Source organism: Nicotiana tabacum, chromosome 18 (assembly GCF_000715075.1).
Source record: "Nicotiana tabacum cultivar K326 chromosome 18, ASM71507v2, whole genome shotgun sequence".
NCBI lineage: Eukaryota > Viridiplantae > Streptophyta > Magnoliopsida > Solanales > Solanaceae > Nicotiana > Nicotiana tabacum.
In genome coordinates, this window is record NC_134097.1 from 95,587,834 (window position 1) to 95,608,691 (window position 20,858).

Here is a 20,858-nt window from a genome sequence, read left to right on the forward strand (position 1 = left end):
AAGGATAAAGCAATGTTGCTTTCAAAATTATCTACATAGAAACTACATTTATGAATTTATTGTTTGCAGGTTTGTCTGGATCCCTAAACTTACTTGAATTTCCATCCTCACCAGCTATAGAGGAATATCAAAGTGAAATAATAACTGAATCTACGCAAACATATATTGAAGAAGGACAAGTTTATCAGGACAAGCAAACAGTAGCTGCTGCAATGAAGAATTATTCAGTGATGCACAAGTTCCAGTTCAGAGTAAAAAGATCTAGTCATAGAAGGTATGTAGTTATTTGTGGATAATATATCAGCAAAATCAGTGTATGATTGAAGATAGGTGGGTTTTATAAATTGTAGTTAAATTTAGTCAGTTTGTAGTTAATTGTAGTTTTTCATAAATTTGTGTAAATATTGTATTTCTTTTGTAGCTACTGGCTTATATGTGTTGCTGAAAGCTGTAAATGGCATTTCAAGGCAACGTCAATTAATGATTCGGCAATGTTCAAGATAAGAAGTTTCAGCCGATAACACACATGCTGCCTAATGGACGAAATATTCATACAGCGCAAACATACTGCAGCAGTATTTGGTAGCATGGTCATTCCAAAGTATTGTGATCCTAAGACTATTTACACACCAAAGGACATACAAACTGACATGTTATCCGAACATGGACTGAATCTAAGCTACATGCAAGCATGGAGAGCAAAGGAAAAAGCTTTACAGTTTTTGAGAGGGAATCTGTGTGACTCCTACAACAAATTACCCAAATATTTTTATATTCTTGAGAAGAATTATCCTTGTTCTGTTGTTAAATTGAAGAAGGCAGCAGATGATTGCTTCTTATACGCATTTGTTGCTCTTTGTACATCAATAAATGGTTGGCAACATTGTAGGCCGGTAATAGTGGTTAATGGGACATTCTTAAAGTCAGCCTACAGGGGGATTATGCTGACAGAAAGCACCATGGATGCAGCAGGTAAATAATGAAATAATTTTGTACTTATTTTGTAGACAGTCTTTAAAATGCAGTTATGTTGTATTTATTTTGTAGTTATATAAAAGAATGTAGTTAACTTGTCTATATTCTCAATAAATATTGTAGTTGTTATTTAATCATATTTTATGTCTAAAAAATGTAGGTACTATTTTGCCCTTGGCATATGCTGTGGTTGATTCTGAAAACGACGCGTCTTGGAAGTGGTTCTTTGAGCAATTCAAGGAGGCATATGGTGAAAGACCTTCAATGTGTGTTGTTTCAGATAGGCATGAGAGTATACTGAAGGCAACATCAGTTGTCTATCCGGGCATGGCACACTACTCTTGCATGTGGCATATATGGATTTATAAGGTCAAAATTCAAGAAGGGACATCTACAATTACATGAATTGTACTTTGCTACAGCACAGTCATACACTCTGGATGAATTTAATGAAAGGATGTTGAAGATTGAAGAGGTAGACCTGCGTGTAAAGTCTTACCTATATGATATTGGCTATCATAGATGGTCAAGAGTACATGCAACGGTGAATAGAACTTTTACTATGACGTCAAACATTGCCGAGTCGTTGAATGTTGTAACAAAAGATGCAAGAGAGCTGCAATATTTGATATATTTGAGTATATGAGGACTCTTCTTGAACGTTGGACAAAAGAAAAGTTATCGAAGGCAAATGGTACTTTCACATACCTTGGTCACAAATACAACAAAGAATTGGAAGACAACAGTACATTATCTCAGAAACTAAGGGTAAGATATTTTTTTTTGGTGCAGGAGAAAAAAAAAGTACTAGCTGCAGTGTTTCCAGATTGTAGTTAAACTGTAGTCAAATTGTCGGTAATAATAGTTTGTAGATGAGCTGTAATATATTTGTTGTTGATTTGTAGGTAAATTGTTGATAATCCATTTTAATGATCGATGTATTATTATTTCTGTTTGGTCTTCAATTGTAGGTGAGGGCTTCAACAGATCATATACATACTGTGTTAGATGGTGTGAAGCGGTACATTGTGTATATAGAAAATAAGAAATATAGCTGTCACACCTCCTTTTTGCGCGCCCGCCCCCAAAGGATAGAATGCGCGAGGGAGTTTTTCCAATTTAAGTGACAATATTCGAAATGAGATTATTTATTTAATTCAGAGTCGCCACTTGGGAAAGGTTTGGCTTTTGGTGTCCCAAGTCACCGGTTTATCTTGAATCCCAAATCGAGGAAATTTTCGACTTTTCCAAATGAAGTCTGCGAACCAGAAATTCTAAGTAAGGAATTCTGTTGACCCGAGGGAAGGTGTTAGGCACCCTCGAATCCCGTGGTTCTAGCACGGTCGCTTAAATTGTTATAATGGCTAAATATCTGATTTAAATATATGTTATGACTTACGTGCTTTTATTAAGTTTAAACCGCTTTTATTATTATCATTTATTTTTATAGAATTGCAACGTCGTGAAAATGCATCTCGAACCACGTCACAATCAATGCACCCGTGGTCGTCGACACATTTTGACTCCGTTGAGATTTGGATTTGGGTCACATCAATGTGCACCCGAATTTAAGAATATAATTTACTTAAACCGTGCCCAAAAAGTCTAAACGCGTTATTATTTTGAGGAAGGCCATGAAATTCACTAAAACGGCCTGTCCTGAATTCTAAATATTTATTATGGTTAATTATTGAGGGCCCCGCAATTTACATTTTTATTTGGCGAGGCTCGTCTCATTATTTTAGAAGGAACATCCTAAAGCGACTACATTTCTAATGTGTTTGTCTCTAAAAATAGAAGAAAAGATGCATGCTAATTCAATTATATGCTTTGGCCAAATCCAGATTTTAGTTAATCGTCTGATTAATTATTTACAGGGTGAAGAAACGTTGTACCTCATGAAACATGCTTTTAACTTGATAGAAGAATTATATATAAGATTGATGAAATGCTACGACTACTACAAGAGCTCCCTAACTTTAACTTATTTAGACAAGATTAATTAAAACCACTTATTAGAAAATGCGACTAATGATATTTGAAACGCATCTTATAAACTGCCTAATGAAACTGAAACTCAAGAATCTGAAACTGTATTATCTTTAGCTAGATTTAAAACAGCCATTTGCCCTTACATATTTAAAGCATGCTGAAAGAGCGAGTTTAAGTTAACAATCGTATTAAATAGCTGCACATTTCATGAATTGTATTTACATCTTGTATACTACTAAACGAATAACATGTCGCAGTTTCAGATTGGCATAGACTTTAATTAAGTACAACCTTACTAATGTATCTCTATTAGGCTAACAGACTAGAAACTTACATATCTTAACAACATTTATATAAAAAATTCGTAAGCAATGCAACAGATGATTATAACTCCTTCAGATCTTTCGATTCAACTTTCATTGCAACATCAGACAGATTCAAAATGTGTACCTGAGGAAATGCTTACAATGAAGAAAGTAGGGGAGTCAGTTGAGCAACAGTGCAAGCGGAACAGCAGTAACAGATGAACAACAACAGGACAAATTCCCAGTGCAAAAATGCAACTTAGAGCCAATGAAAGATGGCAGAATGTAGCAAATTCCCAGCAATATGGAATCAGAATTTAACCAGAATGGATCCAGAACTGAACTGATACTACACACAACTAGTAATCTCAAACAAGACTCAGGATAAATCAATATGGAACAGGCAAATCCAGACTAGTTGAGAATCAAGACAAAGATGAAAAAATGCAGTTCCTTTTTTTCTGTGTTAGGCCTCTCTTTATCTATTTCTGTCCGTGTGTTTTCAGACAACTCCCTTTTCCTGTTTTCTTATCAATCCCCCTTATATCAGTGTATTCCCCTCCCTTTATTATCAATGTCTATCTGTGTGTGTGTCTATGTGTGTATATGTATGTATTTTTGCTCTCTCTTCCCAGATCTATCTGATGTCTTCTATCTTTTTCTTAACAATTCCCTCTGTCTCTTCTGTCTCTATGTATCTCCTTATCTCTCAATGTGCCTCCCTTTTATAAGCCTAAACCTCAGCCCTTTAACAGCCTGTTAGACCAAAAGAAACACCCTCCCATGTGCTGCCCCTTTTCAGTTTCCACTTAGCTAATTAAGTATTAACCCCCATCACATTTCCTTGGCAGGATTCACCTTTAGTAAGGTTTATTATTTCTGAAACTAAAGCAAAGTATGGGCAGCAGAATATATCTGACAGCATATGCTGTCAAACCGTTTTTAAATCAAAAGCCCTTTATGCAGGAACCAGGCTGTGCACAAATGCACATGTGGTGCACAAATGCACATGCTGTGCACAAGTGCACATGCCCTCCAATTCAGAACTTAAACAAAACATTCCCTTTACATTTCTGATTCAAATTAACAACTATAAGTAAACAAACTCAGTTCCTAATTGATTCAAACAAATGCTTAGCAGAAGTAAGTCGATTTGTTATTGTTCGGACAACTGAAACTAATTGACGACATATGTCGACTCGACTATACTAGTTATAACACATACAATCGTAACCAAAAATCAGACATTTAACAGTATCGACACATGATTTGAATTATACTGACTAAACAAAGTGGTACTCGAGGAATCAGTTGATCAGTCAAAATTTGAAGCTCAATTATTCGCACAGCACATACATACATACGCATTATCAGAATAGGAGAGGGATTCAAACAAACACAGAGGTTCAGGTAAAGTGGACAAACAAGAGTTGATAAAAATTCAAAGACACAAATTAAAACAAAACATGAACAGACCTTTAATCAATCACATGGGCTAACAGAAATAAGAAAAGAAAAAGCAAAACTCACCTTAAATCTCGAAAAATCAAAACCTTAACTTGGACTTCGAACAGACCTTTCTTAAGGCTGAACGGACTTTAATCGAAGTGTTTCTCAGATGAGAAACACTTCGATTAAGGTCCATTAGACCTTAATCTCTTCGGTTTGAACGGATATGGACCAGTGACGAGGAACCACAAGGTTCCAAAAATCAGATCTGGGATTCATGCTTCCCTGATCAGATTCGGACCAAACCAAGCATGGTTTGGTCACGAGGGGGGTCTAGGGAGTGTCTGGTGTAAAATTGGGGTTACACGGTGTAAGTCAAGTTCCGACTCGAATCTTCAAACGAAGATTCGAGAAGGTGGGAAGGGATTCGAGTTACGTGATTAATAGATCCGTGTTCCGGATGGCAAGGGGGTTCTATGGTGTTAAGGGTGGGGTCACCGGCGTCCGTGCCGCCGGTTTTCATGGTGAAGGATACAGGGGCGGCTAGGGTTTTTGGAGGGGGAATGGGATGAGGACGAAGGTGACCTAAAGCCGGGGTTCGTATAGGGGGGCAGGGTAAGGTTATGAGTTTATATAGTTGGTGGGTAGGTGGATCCTGGCCGTTGGATGAGATGTGATGAAGGGCCAGGATCCTTCGACTAATAGGGAACGACGTCGTTTCAAGGGTAAAGGGTTGGGGTCGGTCCGGGTGAGACGGGTCGGGTCTGTTAGTGGGTTTGGGGTGAGAGATCTTGGCCGTTGATCAATCTGAGATCAACGGCCCAGATCAGACTGGATCAAAACGGCGTCGTTTGGAACGCCTCCTGAGGTCAGCTGATCTGGACCGGGTTTACATGGGGTTTGGGCTGATTTTGTTTGGGCTTTGAATTTAAAATGAAAATCAGCCCAAACTAATTTTCAAACCCAATTTTGCACTCTCTCTTTTATTATTATTTTTTTTATTTTATAACAAAACCTAAGTAAATCAAATTAAAATTAAATAAACACTTAATACAATTATTCGCACACATATATCAAAATATTTAAAACAGGTAAAATCAAACAAAACAAAAATCACGAACAAAGATGCCTATTTATGATTTTCTATTTTAACAACCGAATTACGGTTCAAATTACGCATGACACATACATTTTTTGTATTTTGTTTTAATAAAATAAAATGGGCAAAAATCGTAAATAATTAACAAAGTGCCATGTAAAAATCCAAAAATTGTACAGCAGGACCAATTGTTATTACTTTTTATTTTTTTTGGAGCGATTGTCGCGCGAAACAAAAATCACGTGCTCACAGCTGCCCCTCTTTGTTCAGAAACACGAAGAGTTTTCGTGCAAAGATAAAGTGAGCGTGTATGAGCGATTTTTGCCTATGGACTACTCCGTGTGAAGCATGTTTTTTGAAAGATCTGACCGAATCTTGCTTCAAAGATTTCCTACATATCCTGGGCTAAACAGGAATCAAGTCAATGTAGTTCGGGAAGTTTTGGTAGCTGGGACTACCATGGGATTGCAATGCTTGCTGTTACTGCTGTTGCTGTTGTCACTGCTGCGTCACTGACCGCCTTATTACAACCAAAGGAAAATTGGAACTGAACTAACTACTTATATGCATGTCAACTGCGAGTTACAAGATTCCTATCTATGATTCTTCTGCGACTTGATCTTGGGTCTTAGCTGATTGTGCTTGGAGACTTTGATCCGAATCTTGATGCTTGCGAGTTGCGGCGACTTGTTCAATCTTTGGGATATTGAGTGAAATGCGACTGGCAGAGTTCAGGACCTTAGTCAAATGTTGGAGCCGATCCGCCTTCCATTTACTCTGATATTCTCGGGACATCTTCTTTTTTGTCTTTTTTCTTCTTTGATTCTGAGTTGAGACTCATCTTGTGGGTCATTTCGATCCGTGTGGTTCGAGGTTAGACCTGCGCAAGAAAACAAACAAACGAGCGAAATTTTCTGCCCCAGTTTCACTAGGAAAATTTCGTGAATTATTCGCCAGAAAGTTCATAAAATTGATGAAGGAAAAAAAAATGCTCAGTTCAGGGTTGGAGCCCTAATACCGAATAGCTGGGGAGAAGTTCAGTTCCTAGAGTCGAAACTCTAATACTGACCAACGGGGGAAAAGTTCAGTTTAGGGCTGGGGCCCTAATGCTGACTAAAGGAAAAGTTCAGTTTAGGGTTTAAAACCCTAATGTTGGCTGAAGGAAAAAGTTCAGTTTAGGTTTTAAAACCCTAATGCTGGCTGAAGGAAAAAGTTCAGTTTAGGGTTTAAACCCCTAATGCTGATTGTATGGAAAAACTCAGTTTAGGGTTTAAAACCCTAATGCTGGCTGAATGGAAAAAGTTCAGTTTAGGGTTTAAAACCCTAATGCTGACTGCATGGAAAAGAGTTCTCGGGTTATGCCGAAAAGATTCATCGAGTCATGCTGGGAGGATTCATCGGGTTATGCCGGAAAGATTTATCGGATTATGCCGAAAAGATTCATCGGGTTACGCCGAGGGGATTCATCGGGTTATACCGAGGAGATTTATCGGGTTATGCCGAAAGATTTATCGGGTTATGCCGAAAGATTCATCGGGTTATGCCGAGGAGATTCATCGGGTTATGCCGAGAGATTCATCGGGTTATGCCGAGGAGATTTATCGGGTTATGCCGAAAGATTTATCGGGTTATGCCGAAAGATTCATCGGGTTATGCCGGAGGGGATTCATCGGGTTATGCCGGGAGGATTCATCGGATCATGCCGGGGAGATTCATCGGGTTATGCCGAGAGATTCATCGGGTTATGCCGAGGAGATTTATCGGGTTATGCCGAAAGATTTATCGGGTTATGCCGAAAGATTCATCGGGTTATGCCGGAGGGATTCATCGGGTTATGCCGGAGGTTCATCGGGTTATGCCGGAAAGGTTCATCAGGTCATGCCGGGAGGATTCATCGGATCATGCCGGGGAGATTCATCGGGTTATGCCGAGAGATTCATCGGGTTATGCCGAGGAGGTTTATCGGGTTATGCCGAAAGATTTATCGGGTTATGCCGGAGGGATTCGTCGGGTTATGCCGGAGGTTCATCGGGTTATGCCGGAAATTTATCGGGTTATGCCGAAAGATTTATCGGGGTTATGCCGAAAGATTAATCGGGTTATGCCGGAGGGGATTCATCGGGTTATGCCGAGAGGATTCATCGGATCATGCGGGGGAGATTCATCGGGTTATGCCGAGAGATTCATCGGGTTATGCCGAGGAGATTTATCGGGTTATGCCGAAAGATTTATCGGGTTATGCCGAAAGATTCATCGGGTTATGCCGGGAGGATTCATCGGATCATGCCGGAGGTTCATCGGGTCATGCCGGGAATTTGGGTAGAAAAAGTTCCTTGGGTTATGCTAGGGAGATCCGGGGTTTATACCGGGATAGTTGAGGAACGAGGTCCTATGCTACCATGATTTGTTTTTCTTTTGAGATGTTCATTTTTTATTCCTTGTCTTCTTTCCTTCCTTTGGTTCTCCCTTTCTCTCTTTTTTTTCTTTTTTTTATCAGAAATGCACGAAAGAATTATGGGGAAACTTACCATTGGTCGTTTTCCCGCTGCAAGGCTATTTCAATGCTTGTGTGCTCCGTTTCTTTTGGGCTACACCAGCTTCATGCATGGCTGCTTCGGGTCGCACCTGTCTCAATTTCCTGGACAAAGAAAACATTGTCAGTTCGAAAATGGCGGTTGGTTTTGGGGGCCTTGACCGTTCCAATTGCTTTGTCTTAGCCTAATTCTTGTTGAAAAACTCTGCCATTGATTAGATTTACATGCGAAACCCTTTGGACTACTCAGACTTGCGTTTCCAGATTTTGTGATGATTTGCCTTATAAGGCTTTGGTTTTCCGTCCCGTTCTGCTTGGGGATTTTGGTGGGGATTTTATCAGGGAGACTCTGTGGGGATTTGTACAAGAGAAACTCCGTGTGGATTTGTCCAATGCGAATTCTGTGAGGATTTTTTTTTTGTAGCAAACTTGCTGGGGATGTGCTGGGGTGGACTTCTTTGGGGAATTGTACAAGGGGAGACTCCATGGGGGATTTGTAACAAGGGATACCCTGTGGGGATTTGTCGGTTTTGGAAGCAAATCAACTACCATGTCCAGTCGGGATGGGACTGACGCGCCACTGAGGTCGTACATTTTATTTGACTCTTGCCAAACGGAGCCCTGTAAAACCGGTCCTGCCACCTTTCTTGGCGATTATTACGGAATTAAGAGTTAGATCAAAAAGAACTCAAAGAAAACTATGTAAAGGAGAACATATGAGTTTAAGGAGAAACGCCCCTCTCGGGGAGAAAAGAAGGACTTATCTAGAGTGTATGCCAGTTTCAAACTGACATGCCATGCCTTTTGGACTGGATGCCCGACCTCCGAGAACTTGCATTTCCTCATGAATCAAAACAGATCTATATTTTTTTTTCAAAACCCGGGAACCTTGCCAGGACTTTCTGAGGTGGAATCATCTTTTTGGCCGACAACGCCCTTTGCGGGTTTTCGCTAGTCGACCTCTCTCATTCCTCTTCTTACTGTCGCCTGCTAGTACTCTTTGCGAGTTTTTACTAAACAAGCTCTCTCATTTTCAATTTGTCTTCTCGCATCGCCTCACGGTGCCCAAAGGTTTTCACCGACAAGACTCTCTTATCTTTATTCTCCTCATTTGTTGTATCGGACCCAAATAATTCCATCTTCCTATTTTGAAATGCTTTGCTGATTGATCAGAAGGACTTGAAAAAGGTTTGGGGTGAAAAGAATTTGGATTGAACTACAACTTTGGAACCTTTTGGGTGGGATTATTGCTGAATCGTTATAACTTCTGCCCCAGTTTTACTTTCGGGGGAATTCCTGGATTTTATTTTGATGTGACTGAACCCCAAGGAGAGGTTGCCTACGTATCCTTCCGGAATCAAGTCAGACGTAGTTCATAACTTTGTTTTTGGATTCTTTTTTTTTTGTTTTTCTATTTCCTCTTTCTTTCTCCTTTCCTTTTCCTCATTTTTCTCATTTCATTTTCTTTGTATTTTCATCTTTTTTTCCTTTTTTTTATCTTTCTTTTTCTTCTCTTTTTTTTTTCAATAATAGTTTCAGGTTCCAAAAAGGGTAATCAAAGAAAAGTAACCTGCTCAAATGGGTTTGCAAAGGGTTAATAGCGTTTGGGTAGCGAGAATGAAAGCCTTCGTCATCTCAAATTGTGCAAAGATATCGCCAGAGTGATCTAGACATATCACTGCACCTGCTTTCCAAGCAAGGCTGACGTCGTTTCTTTCGACGTCGCCCAGATACAAATGCTCCATTTGGTAACGTTTTTCAATGACGTATGGACCCTTCTTTCTTGGTACAATTGCTCGTGACAAACTGCAGTTATTGAGGTTGTCATTCTGTACGGGTCTAAACCCATTTACTGCTCTCAAACTCTGCTTTAGTGACGGACATTTTCCAAACCATGAACCGATTTTCTTTAGTTGTTCCTACTTTTCAAATTCTTTATATCTCAAATTTTGACTCATTATTTGAAGTCTGATCGGAGTTCTCGTGATCCAGGCATGAAGTCCGCAAACATGTCATGTTATTTAAAGCTGCATTTATCAGAATTGAAGAGAACACAAAAGAAAACATAGAAGAAGAAAGTGAGTAATCAAGCATGATTTCATTTCTTGGCATTTTGGGGAAGATAAGGAAAAAGGTTGACATTCAGGAAATTAAAAACATGAAAATGAAGAAAAACATCTGAGTCACCCTCTGGGGTAATTCGTGATGCAGAGAAGGCGGCAAGACAGGTTCATTAGGACTTCCGTTCGATCAAGAATGGCGTAGCCTTCTAGTTTTGAAGCTTGGTGCTTGGTCCCATGTACGATACTTCAACGGTGCTAGTGCCCTCTCCTGGCTGGACCATGTGTATTTCGCATAGCTTTTCCCTTGCCGCCTCACATATTTCCTCACTCTCTTCGAGCGGGGACACCTTATCATCTTCCTCTTTGTTGTATTTTGGCTTCTGTGGTATGCGTCCGACAAACACTGGCTCATTCGGCCGAGGTTGTTTGATCGTCCCCCATACCATGGAGGCCTGCTTGAATACATCACTTATTCCTTTTTCTTGCTCCGGAGTTACCCTGGGTCTTTTTTCTGTATCAGCAATAGCAATTATGGCTTTAAGTGCCGGATCAACTTCCTCGTTTTCACAAATCACCCCAACTATCGGCCCGTTGTTGTGGGCGGGCAGCGGATTATTGGTCACATTTGGGATATCCTCGTCTCTCAACACAATCTTCCCTTGGTCTAACAGACTCTCCACAGCTTGTTTCAATGTCCAACAGTCGTTGGTGTCGTGCCCTTCTACCCCTGAATGGTATGCACATCTGACACCCCGCTGATATGATGGTGATCCCGGGTTCTGCCCGTTCGGTGGTATGGGCTGCAACAAATTCATTTGGACAAGTTTAGGGAATAGGGTGGAATAGGGTTCACCGATTGGTGTGTAGTTGGGTCTCCTGGGTGGTTCCCGAGGACGGAAATTATTTTGAGGAGGTCGAGGATTGTAGTGGTTTCGGTGAGGAGGCTGATTCCTAGGATGTGGGGCCTGCCCCCGATTGACTGGTTGTGTCCGCTGGATATAAGGCTGGGTGCTCATGACCATGTAGGGCTGAGGAGCGTAGGTCGCATTTTGGTGGGGGAAATAATGTTGCGAGGTTCTTTCCGAAGAACAAAGCCCGGGATTATGATATTCTCCCACCTCTGACACTGCCATGGATGTTTCCTCTTTTTTCTTCCCTCTTGCCATTCCTCCAGACCCGCTTTGGACGGCTTGGGAGGTTGCCCTTATGGCTGCCTGACTCAAAATTCTTCCCGTTTTCAAACCGTTCTCCACCATCTCTCCAATCTTAATCGCTTCTGCAAAAGGCTTTCCCATGGCCGACATCATGTTTTGGAAATAGTTGGACTCTTGAGCCTGGAGAAAAGTAGTGACCATCTCTATCTCGTCCATGGAAGGTTTTACCCTTGACGCTTGCTCACGCCATTTGATGGCGTATTCTCTGAAACTTTCCGAGGGTTTCTTCTTTAAGTTTGACAAAGCATTTCTGTCTGGTGCGATGTCAATATTATATCGAAACTGCCCTACGAAGTCTCTGGCGAGATCATCCCATATATGCCAGCGAGATATGTCCTGGTCCATATACCATTCCGAAGCGACTCCTACCAAACTTTCTCCAAAATATGCCATTAGCAGTTCTTCTTTTCCGCCGGCTCCCCGCAATTGATTGCAGTATCTTTTAAGATGTGCAATGGGGTCATCGTGCCCATCGTATTTCTCGAACTTTGGGGTCTTGAAACCTGCTGGCAGGTGCACGTGAGGGAACATGCATAGGTCGGCGTAAGAGACGCTCTTCTGTCCGCTCAATCCTTGCATATTTTTTAAACTTTGTTCAAGGCTTCTCATTTTCTTGGCAATCTCATTTTGTTCTGCAATTCTGGGGTTCTGATCTTGCCCAGGTGCAAGCTCGCACTGAGACGGTAGAGGATTAGTGCTGGTAGCGAACCTAGTTGGTTCCATTGAGAACGATGGTGCTTGGAATGTAAAAGAGGATGAGTCAAAGCTTGGCTTGTACGTGGTAGGCTGTGCCGTAATCGGGCAAGGCGATGCAGTAAAGATGTTCATGCTTGCATCAGTGGATGACATTCAGGGATGAGGCTCAGAAGGCGATCCAGCAGAGAAGGCTGAGGTGGCTGGGTACCCGAATGGGGTAGCAGGATAATTTATGGGGACATTAGAAGTCCCACTCGACCTGGAGAATAATTCAGGGAATCCAGGGACGACACTTGGCGGTTCTTTCCCATTATTCCAGTCGTCCAACATTTCCAACATGCGGAGCCGTAGGATTCTATTTTCCTCCGCGGTTGCGGATTCAGGCGTGAGGACAGCTGAGATTGAGCTCTCCTCAGAAACAGGGATTGTTTGCAATGGAATTTCTGAAGACATTTCCACACTTCCTTTTGACCTGGTGAAGTAAGTGTGAGTACTGCTTCTGGTCCTAACAACAAGTAGTTGAACACTTCTCCTTGACCTCGTGAAGTATGAGTGCGAGGCCAGACTTTCACCAAACCAACCGTCTTTTCAAAACCCTGAAGTACTCAACGACAAACGCACGGTTAATTTGCAGCAAATAACAGATAGTCAATCTCACGTTGGGCATGATACACCTACACAGTTAAGTGGATTACTACATGTTTGCTACGAGAGCATGCGTCATTCCGGCATTTTTCCTCTTTATTAGTTTTTTTCCCTTTTTTTTATTATTATATATTTTTTATTTTGCAGTAAAAGAAATGCGACCGGATCCGATGAGGATTGCCTACGTATCATGATGCCTACGTGAATCAGATCATTACGTAGTTCGAACTAACAAGTATAAAAATAAAGAAGCAAGTGCTCATTTAGCATAGCGCTCAAAAGATTTGACTATTCTTTGTTTATTTACTTATTCATTTTTTTTTATTTTTTTTTTTTGGAATTTTTGAAAGAAATACTTTAAAAGAAGAAAGAAAATTTTGTTTATTTTGATTTTTGTTTTATTTTTTAAAGAAAGACTTCTAAAATTTATTTGCTTTTGACTTGAATTCTGGAAATTTATTAAAAAGAAAATATGTTTGGTTGATTTTTTTTCGTTTGTTTTACCTTTTCTACGGAAGAAAGAATGTATATGATGTTGCCCCTTAAATTTTGAAAGAGGGACTTTTAAGAAAATGATGTGAAATTCAGAGTTTTATTTATTTACAAAAGCACTTCTAAAGAAAAATCCTAATATTTTGAAATTCAATTTTTCAAATATATATACATATATATTTTTTTTAAAAAAAAAGATTTTACAAAAGAGAGACTAAAAAGCAAAGAGTATTTTTTTTTGGATTTTTATTGCTGATTTTTAGTTCTTATTACATTATTTCACATGAAAGACTTCAGAAAGAAGGAGACTATTTTTATTTGAGTTTAAGAAAACTTCTATATTATTTTTTGTTTCTTTTTTTTTTCTAAGGAAAAATTTATAAAGAAAGAACTAAAGGGAAATTTATTTTTTTGGATTTTTGAAAATTGGGGCCGGAACCGATCAGGTTTGCCTACGTATCTCACATCCGGTGAGAATCAGACCCGCGTAGTTCGGTCAAATTAACCGAATTATTTTAGAACAAAATTCTTTCCTTTTCAACAAATAACTTTCCAAAAATAAAAGACTATTTTTCTATCTTTTTATTTTTTTCTTTTTCTTAGTAAAGCAAATTATTGAAGACAAAACATTTTCCCTTTTTATTATCGCAAAATTTCGGCAGAGTTTTGACAGTAATTGGGCATTGCTATTTTTCAAAGTAGAAAATTAGTCCTATACACTGTTATTTTTTTAATTTTATTTTTGTTTATATTTTTCAAATACTCCAAAGTCAGGCAGCATGCATGTCCGAGACAAATAAATGCGCGGAAACAAATAGGATGCAACAGGATGGTCTTTTCATTTCAGGTTGCTAGTCCTAGACGGACCCAACCCCTGTGTTGAGTCCCCTAAGTCAAACGCAACATGATGCAAATAAGCGTTCCTACTAGGGATCCGGCATGAAGTCAAGTTATTCTAGGTTCGTAACCTGGGTATTTGTTCTAGACTGTGTACCCGAGCGGACAACTCGAGTCGAGGAGGGGCTACGTACCGGGGACCCGCGAGATCGTCCGGCTTTGTAACTTGTCCGACCTCTTTCTTATTTCAGGTATTGACACTAACAGAATAGGGAGTCTCGACCAGCGAGCTTCTCCCCGGAGGTAAGAAGAGAAGGGTTTCGGCACAGTTTATATACAGTTCAGATAATATCAAAGCGGTAAAAGACAACATTTAGCACGTTATGCAAAAACATGTAATAAAGATCAGATAATAAATCCAAATATAACAATTATTCTAAGCTCGAATTCTTGAACCCTGAACCAGTGGTTCTGGGTTAATTCCCCAGCGGAGTCGCCAGAGCTGTCACACCTCATTTTTGCGCGCCCGCCCCGAAGGATAAATGCGCGAGGGAGTTTTTTCAATTTAAGTGACAATATTCGAAATGGGATTATTTATTTAATTCAGAGTCGCCACTTGGGAAAGGTTTGGCTTTTGGTGTCCCAAGTCACCGGTTTATCTTGAATCCCAAATCGAGGAAATTTTCGACTTTTCCAAATGAAGTCTGCGAACCAGAAATTCTAAGTAAGGAATTCTGTTGACCCGAGGGAAGGTGTTAGGCACCCTCGAATCCCGTGGTTCTAGCACGGTCGCTTAAATTGTTATAATGGCTAAATATCTGATTTAAATATATGTTATGACTTACGTGCTTTTATTAAGTTTAAACCGCTTTTATTATTATCATTTATTTTTATAGAATTGCAACGTCGTGAAAATACATCTCAAACCACGTCACAATCAATGCACCCGTCGACACATTTTGACTCCGTTGAGATTTGGATTTGGGTCACATCAATGTGCACCCGAATTTAAGAATATAATTTACTTAAACCGTGCCCAAAAAGTCTAAACGCGTTATTATTTTGAGGAAGGCCATGAAATTCACTAAAACGGCATGTCCTGAATTCTAAATATTTATTATGGTTAATTATTGAGGGCCCCGCAATTTACATTTTTATTTGGCGAGACTCGTCTCATTATTTTAGAAGGAACATCCTAAAGCGACTACATTTCTAATGTGTTTGTCTCTAAAAATAGAAGAAAAGATGCATGCTAATTCAATTATATGCTTTGGCCAAATCCAGATTTTAGTTAATCGTCTGATTAATTATTTACAGGGTGAAGAAACGTTGTACCTCATGAAACATGCTTTTAACTTGATAGAAGAATTATATATAAGATTGATGAAATGCTACGACTGCTACAAGAGCTCCCTAACTTTAACTTATTTAGACAAGATTAATTAAAACCACTTATTAGAAAATGCGACTAATGATATTTGAAACTCATCCTATAAACTGCCTAATGAAACTGAAACTCAAGAATCTGAAACTGTATTATCTTTAGCTAGATTTAAAACAGCCATTTGCCCTTACATATTCAAAGCATGCTGAAAGAGCGAGTTTAAGTTAACAATCGTATTAAATAGCTGCACATTTCATGAATTGTATTTACATCTTGTATACTACTAAACGAATAAAATGTCGCAGTTTCAGATTGGCATAGACTTTAATTAAGTACAACCTTACTAATGTATCTCTATTAGGCTAACAGACTAGAAACTTACATATCTTAACAACATTTATATAAAAAATTCGTAAGCAATGCAACAGATGATTATAACTCCTTCAGATCTTTCGATTCAACTTTCATTGCAACATCAGACAGATTCGAAATGTGTACCTGAGGAAATGCTTACAATGAAGAAAGTAGGGGAGTCAGTTGAGCAACAGTGCAAGCGGAACAGCAGTAACAGATGAACAACAGCAGGACAAATTCCCAGTGCAAAAATGCAACTTAGAGCCAATGAAAGATGGCAGAATGTAGCAAATTCCCAGCAATATGGAATCAGAATTTAACCAGAATGGATCCAGAACTGAACTGATACTACACACAACTAGTAATCTCAAACAAGACTCAGGATAAATCAATATGGAACAGGCAAATCCAGACTAGTTGAGAATCAAGACAAAGATGAAAAAATGCAGTTCCTTTTTTTCTGTGTTAGGCCTCTCTTTATCTATTTCTGTCCGTGTGTTTTCAGACCACTCCCTTTTCCTGTTTTCTTATCAATCCCCCTTATATCAGTGTATTCCCCTCCCTTTATTATCAATGTCTATCTGTGTGTGTGTCTATGTGTGTATATGTATGTATTTTTGCTCTCTCTTCCCAGATCTATCTGATGTCTTCTATCTTTTTCTTAACAATTCCCCTCTGTCTCTTCTGTCTCTATGTATCTCCTTATCTCTCAATGTGCCTCCCTTTTATAAGCCTAAACCTCAGCCCTTTAACAGCCTGTTAGACCAAAAGAAACACCCTCCCATGTGCTGCCCCTTTTCAGTTTCCACTTAGCTAATTAAGTATTAACCCCCATCACATTTCCTTGGCAGGCTTCACTTTTAGTAAGGTTTATTATTTCTGAAACTAAAGCAAAGTATGGGCAGCAGAATATATCTGACAGCATATGCTGTCAAACCATTTTTAAATCAAAAGCCCTTTATGCAGGAACCAGGCTGTGCACAAATGCACCTGTGGTGCACAAATGCACATGCTGTGTACAAGTGCACATGCCCTCCAATTCAGAACTTAAACAAAACATTCCTTTTACATTTCTGATTCAAATTAACAATTATAAGTAAACAAACTCAGTTCCTAATTGATTCAAACAAATGCTTAGCAGAAGTAAGTCGATTTGTTATTGTTCGGACAACTGAAACTAATTGACGACATATGTCGACTCGACTATACTAGTTATAACACATACAATCGTAACCAAAAATCAGACATTTAACAGTATCGACACATGATTTGAATTATACTGACTAAACAAAGTGGTACTCGAGGAATCAGTTGATCAGTCAAAATTTGAAGCTCAATTATTCGCACAGCACATACATACATACGCATTATCAGAATAGGAGAGGGATTCAAACAAACACAGATGTTCAGGTAAAGTGGACAAACAAGAGTTGATAAAAATTCAAAGACACAAATTAAAACAAAACATGAACAGACCTTTAATCAATCACATGGGCTAACAGAAATAAGAAAAGAAAAAGCAAAACTCACCTTAAATCTCGAAAAATCAAAACCTTAACTTGGACTCGAACAGACCTTTCTTAAGGCTGAACGGACTTTAATCGAAGTGTTTCTAAGATGAGAAATACTTCGATTAAGGTCCATTAGACCTTAATCTCTTCGGTTTGAACAGATATGGACCAGTGACGAGGAACCACAAGGTTCCAAAAATCAGATCTGGGATTCATGCTTCCCTGATCAGATTCGGACCAAACCAAGCATGGTTTGGTCACGAGGGGGTCTGGGGAGTGTCTGGTGTGAAACTGGGGTTACACGGTGTAAGTCAAGTTCCGACTCGAATCTTCAAACGAAGATTCGAGAAGGTGGGAAGGGATTCGAGTTACGTGGTTAACAGATCCGTGTTCCGGATGGCAAGGGGGTTCTATAGTGTTAAGGGTGGGGTCACCGGCGTCCGTGCCGCCGGTTTTCATGGTGAAGGATACAGGGGCGGCTAGGGTTTTTGGAGGGGGAATGGGATGAGGACGAAGGTGACCTAAAGCCGGGATTCGGATAGGGGGGCAGGGTAAGGTTATGAGTTTATATAGTTGGTGGGTAGGTGGATCCTGGCCGTTGGATGAGATGTGATGAAGGGCCAGGATCCTTCGACTAACAGGGAACGACGTCGTTTCAAGGGTAAAGGGTTGGGGTTGGTCCGGGTGAGACGGGTCGGGTCTGTTGGTGGGTTTGGGGTGAGAGATCTTGGCCGTTGATCAATCTAAGATCAACGGCCCAGATCAGACTGGATCAAAACGGCGTCGTTTGGAACGCCTCCTGAGGTTAGCTGATCTGGACCGGGTTTACATGGGGTTTGGGCTGAATTTGTTTGGGCTTTGAATTTAAAATGAAAATCAGCCCAAACTAATTTTCAAACCCAATTTTGCACTCTCTCTTTTATTATTATTATTTTTATTTTATAACAAAACCTAAGTAAATCAAATTAAAATTAAATAAACACTTAATACAATTATTCGCACACATATATCAAAATATTTAAAACAGGTAAAATCAAACAAAACAAAAATCACGAACAAAGATGCCTATTTATGATTTTCTATTTTAACAACCGAATTACGGTTCAAATTACGCATGACACATACATTTTTTGTATTTTGTTTTAATAAAATAAAATGGGCAAAAATCGTAAATAATTAACAAAGTGCCATGTAAAAATCCAAAAATTGTACAGCAGGACCAATTGTTATTACTTTTTATTTCTTTTGGAGCGATTGTCGCGCGAAACAAAAATCACGTGCTCACAGTAGCTGTGGACAATTCCAACTTGATGAACTTCCATGTGCGCATGCTTTGGCAGCATTAAGGCATAGGAATGAAACATACGAAAACTATTGCTCTCCGTATTACACAAGGAAGAGCCTTCTGCTTACCTATGAAATGCCAGTAAATCCTCTTCCTGATAAAGGCAAATGGGATGTGCCACAACATATTTTGGATGAGGTAGTAAAGCCACCGGCGGGAGATAAAAGGCAGCCAGGGAGACCTCACAAGGAAAGATATAAAATATTTGATGAAATAAAGTCAAAGAAATACAAGGTGTCATGTGGCAATTGTGGAGGTGAAGGGCATAACAAAAGAACTTGCAAGAATGCGCCGAAAAAGAAATGAATATCATGTAGTTAGAATAGTTATTCAAAATAAATGTTAGTGAGCTCAAATTATCGGATTTTCTTGTGTAATTGTTTAAGTTTTTGAAGATGAATATGAAGTATAAACATCAATTTGTGTATCTGCATTATTTATGTTTTTATGTATTATGTCAAGCATCTAAAGTTTTATTTTTTATTTTTTTTATAGAATAGTTAAACTTTAATATTTACTGTATACAAAAAAACTGATATTAATAAAGAATGCATTCAACGTAAATTGTATCCAGATTGTAGTGAATATGTAGTTTAACTGTGTTAGAACTGTAGTCCTGTTATTCATATGTAGAGGAGTTGTAGTTAAAATGTAGTTTAACGTAGTTTAAATGTAGATAAATTGAATTTTTTTGATAAACCTTGTTGATAAAAGATGGCTAAATTATTTATATGATTCCTGTATTTATTTTATCTTTATGCTGTGTAACAAATGACAGTTATATACAGATATTACTTGGCACTTGAAGGTATTTATAAAAATAACTTGAAGATTAAAGTCAAATTGTAAGACAAAGTTGTTGCTGTAAAAATGTAATCAGAGTACTCGAGTATAATGTAATCAACAAAAAGTGTTGTAGAAAACCAAAACGACATATTTCCTACATTGTTTTCCAATTCAACTACCAAATTTCACAGACCAAACTAGGAACACAATAGTCTATTTCTTCTTTCGTTGCACTCTAGTCCTCTCGTTTTTTGCCGGAACACCCTTCCTCCTTGCTAGCCTGCCAGTAACCTCACTCTCACTGATTGACCCATCTTCTTGCTTCTTTGTTGCATAGTCCCACAGTAGATCTCCATAGCGTCTACGGTGTTGGTCAATATCAGAAAGATCTTCCTTTGGAATTGCCAAATCTCCAAGGCTAACATACTCCGCAAATGCAGCCACAAATACACCACAATCGCTGCATAAGATGAGAATTTTTCATACAATCATCATCACATATGATACATAAGGTCCATAAAAAGCAAAATTTCTCAGCTGAGACATAAATATAGTAACATATATATGTTGTCTACAATATTACTACGATTACACATCATAGCTGAAAAATAAACTACAATTACACTACACAGCTGAAGACAAAACAGATATTGTGAATGATTCTGTTCTTTATACTTACTGTGTTATTGATGACTTGTCCGGGGTGAGCAATGGCATAAAACCAGTCCTTCTTATCAATCTTTTCACAACCAAAATCCAACCAAGGCTTGATTTGGTTATCCTTCTTGGAAAAGTAATATTTCCTCCTGTAATAACAAAAAAATATCAAATACAAAAAATTGACAAAATGAATTACAATTTTAAAGTATAAAAATGGTGAACAAACAGTGTAAAATGAAGCATTCATACCTCCTAGATACTTTATCACTACGAATGTATAACCAGTTGGTGAACCTTTCTGTCAATTCAGGATCTACATTTTCACCTATGACACTTGTGAAGGGGTGCTTGAGGTAAAACAATTTAGGTCCAATAGATGTGCTGCCTCCAGAACTATACAAAGATGTGAAAGGTGATCGTGCATGTTTTCCCGGTTGCCTGGTTCTACCGGGATGAACAGGGGTTGATTCATCTGGTATGGGCTCGCCATACATGACCAACTGTGATAAGTTTTCTGG

General features: G+C 39.0%; 1 protein-coding gene across 1 annotated transcript; it reads left to right on the plus strand.

The window, feature by feature from the left end:
* The first annotated feature begins 536 nt into the window (after positions 1–536).
* LOC107768335 (uncharacterized) lies at positions 537–19,200 on the plus strand. The gene is made up of 5 exons (XM_075236247.1): positions 537–972; positions 1,136–1,267; positions 1,398–1,519; positions 1,947–1,986; positions 18,890–19,200. The coding sequence occupies exons 1-5, from the start codon at positions 537–539 to the stop codon at positions 19,198–19,200; spliced, it is 1,041 nt and encodes a 346-aa protein (XP_075092348.1).
* The last annotated feature ends 1,658 nt before the right edge of the window (positions 19,201–20,858 follow it).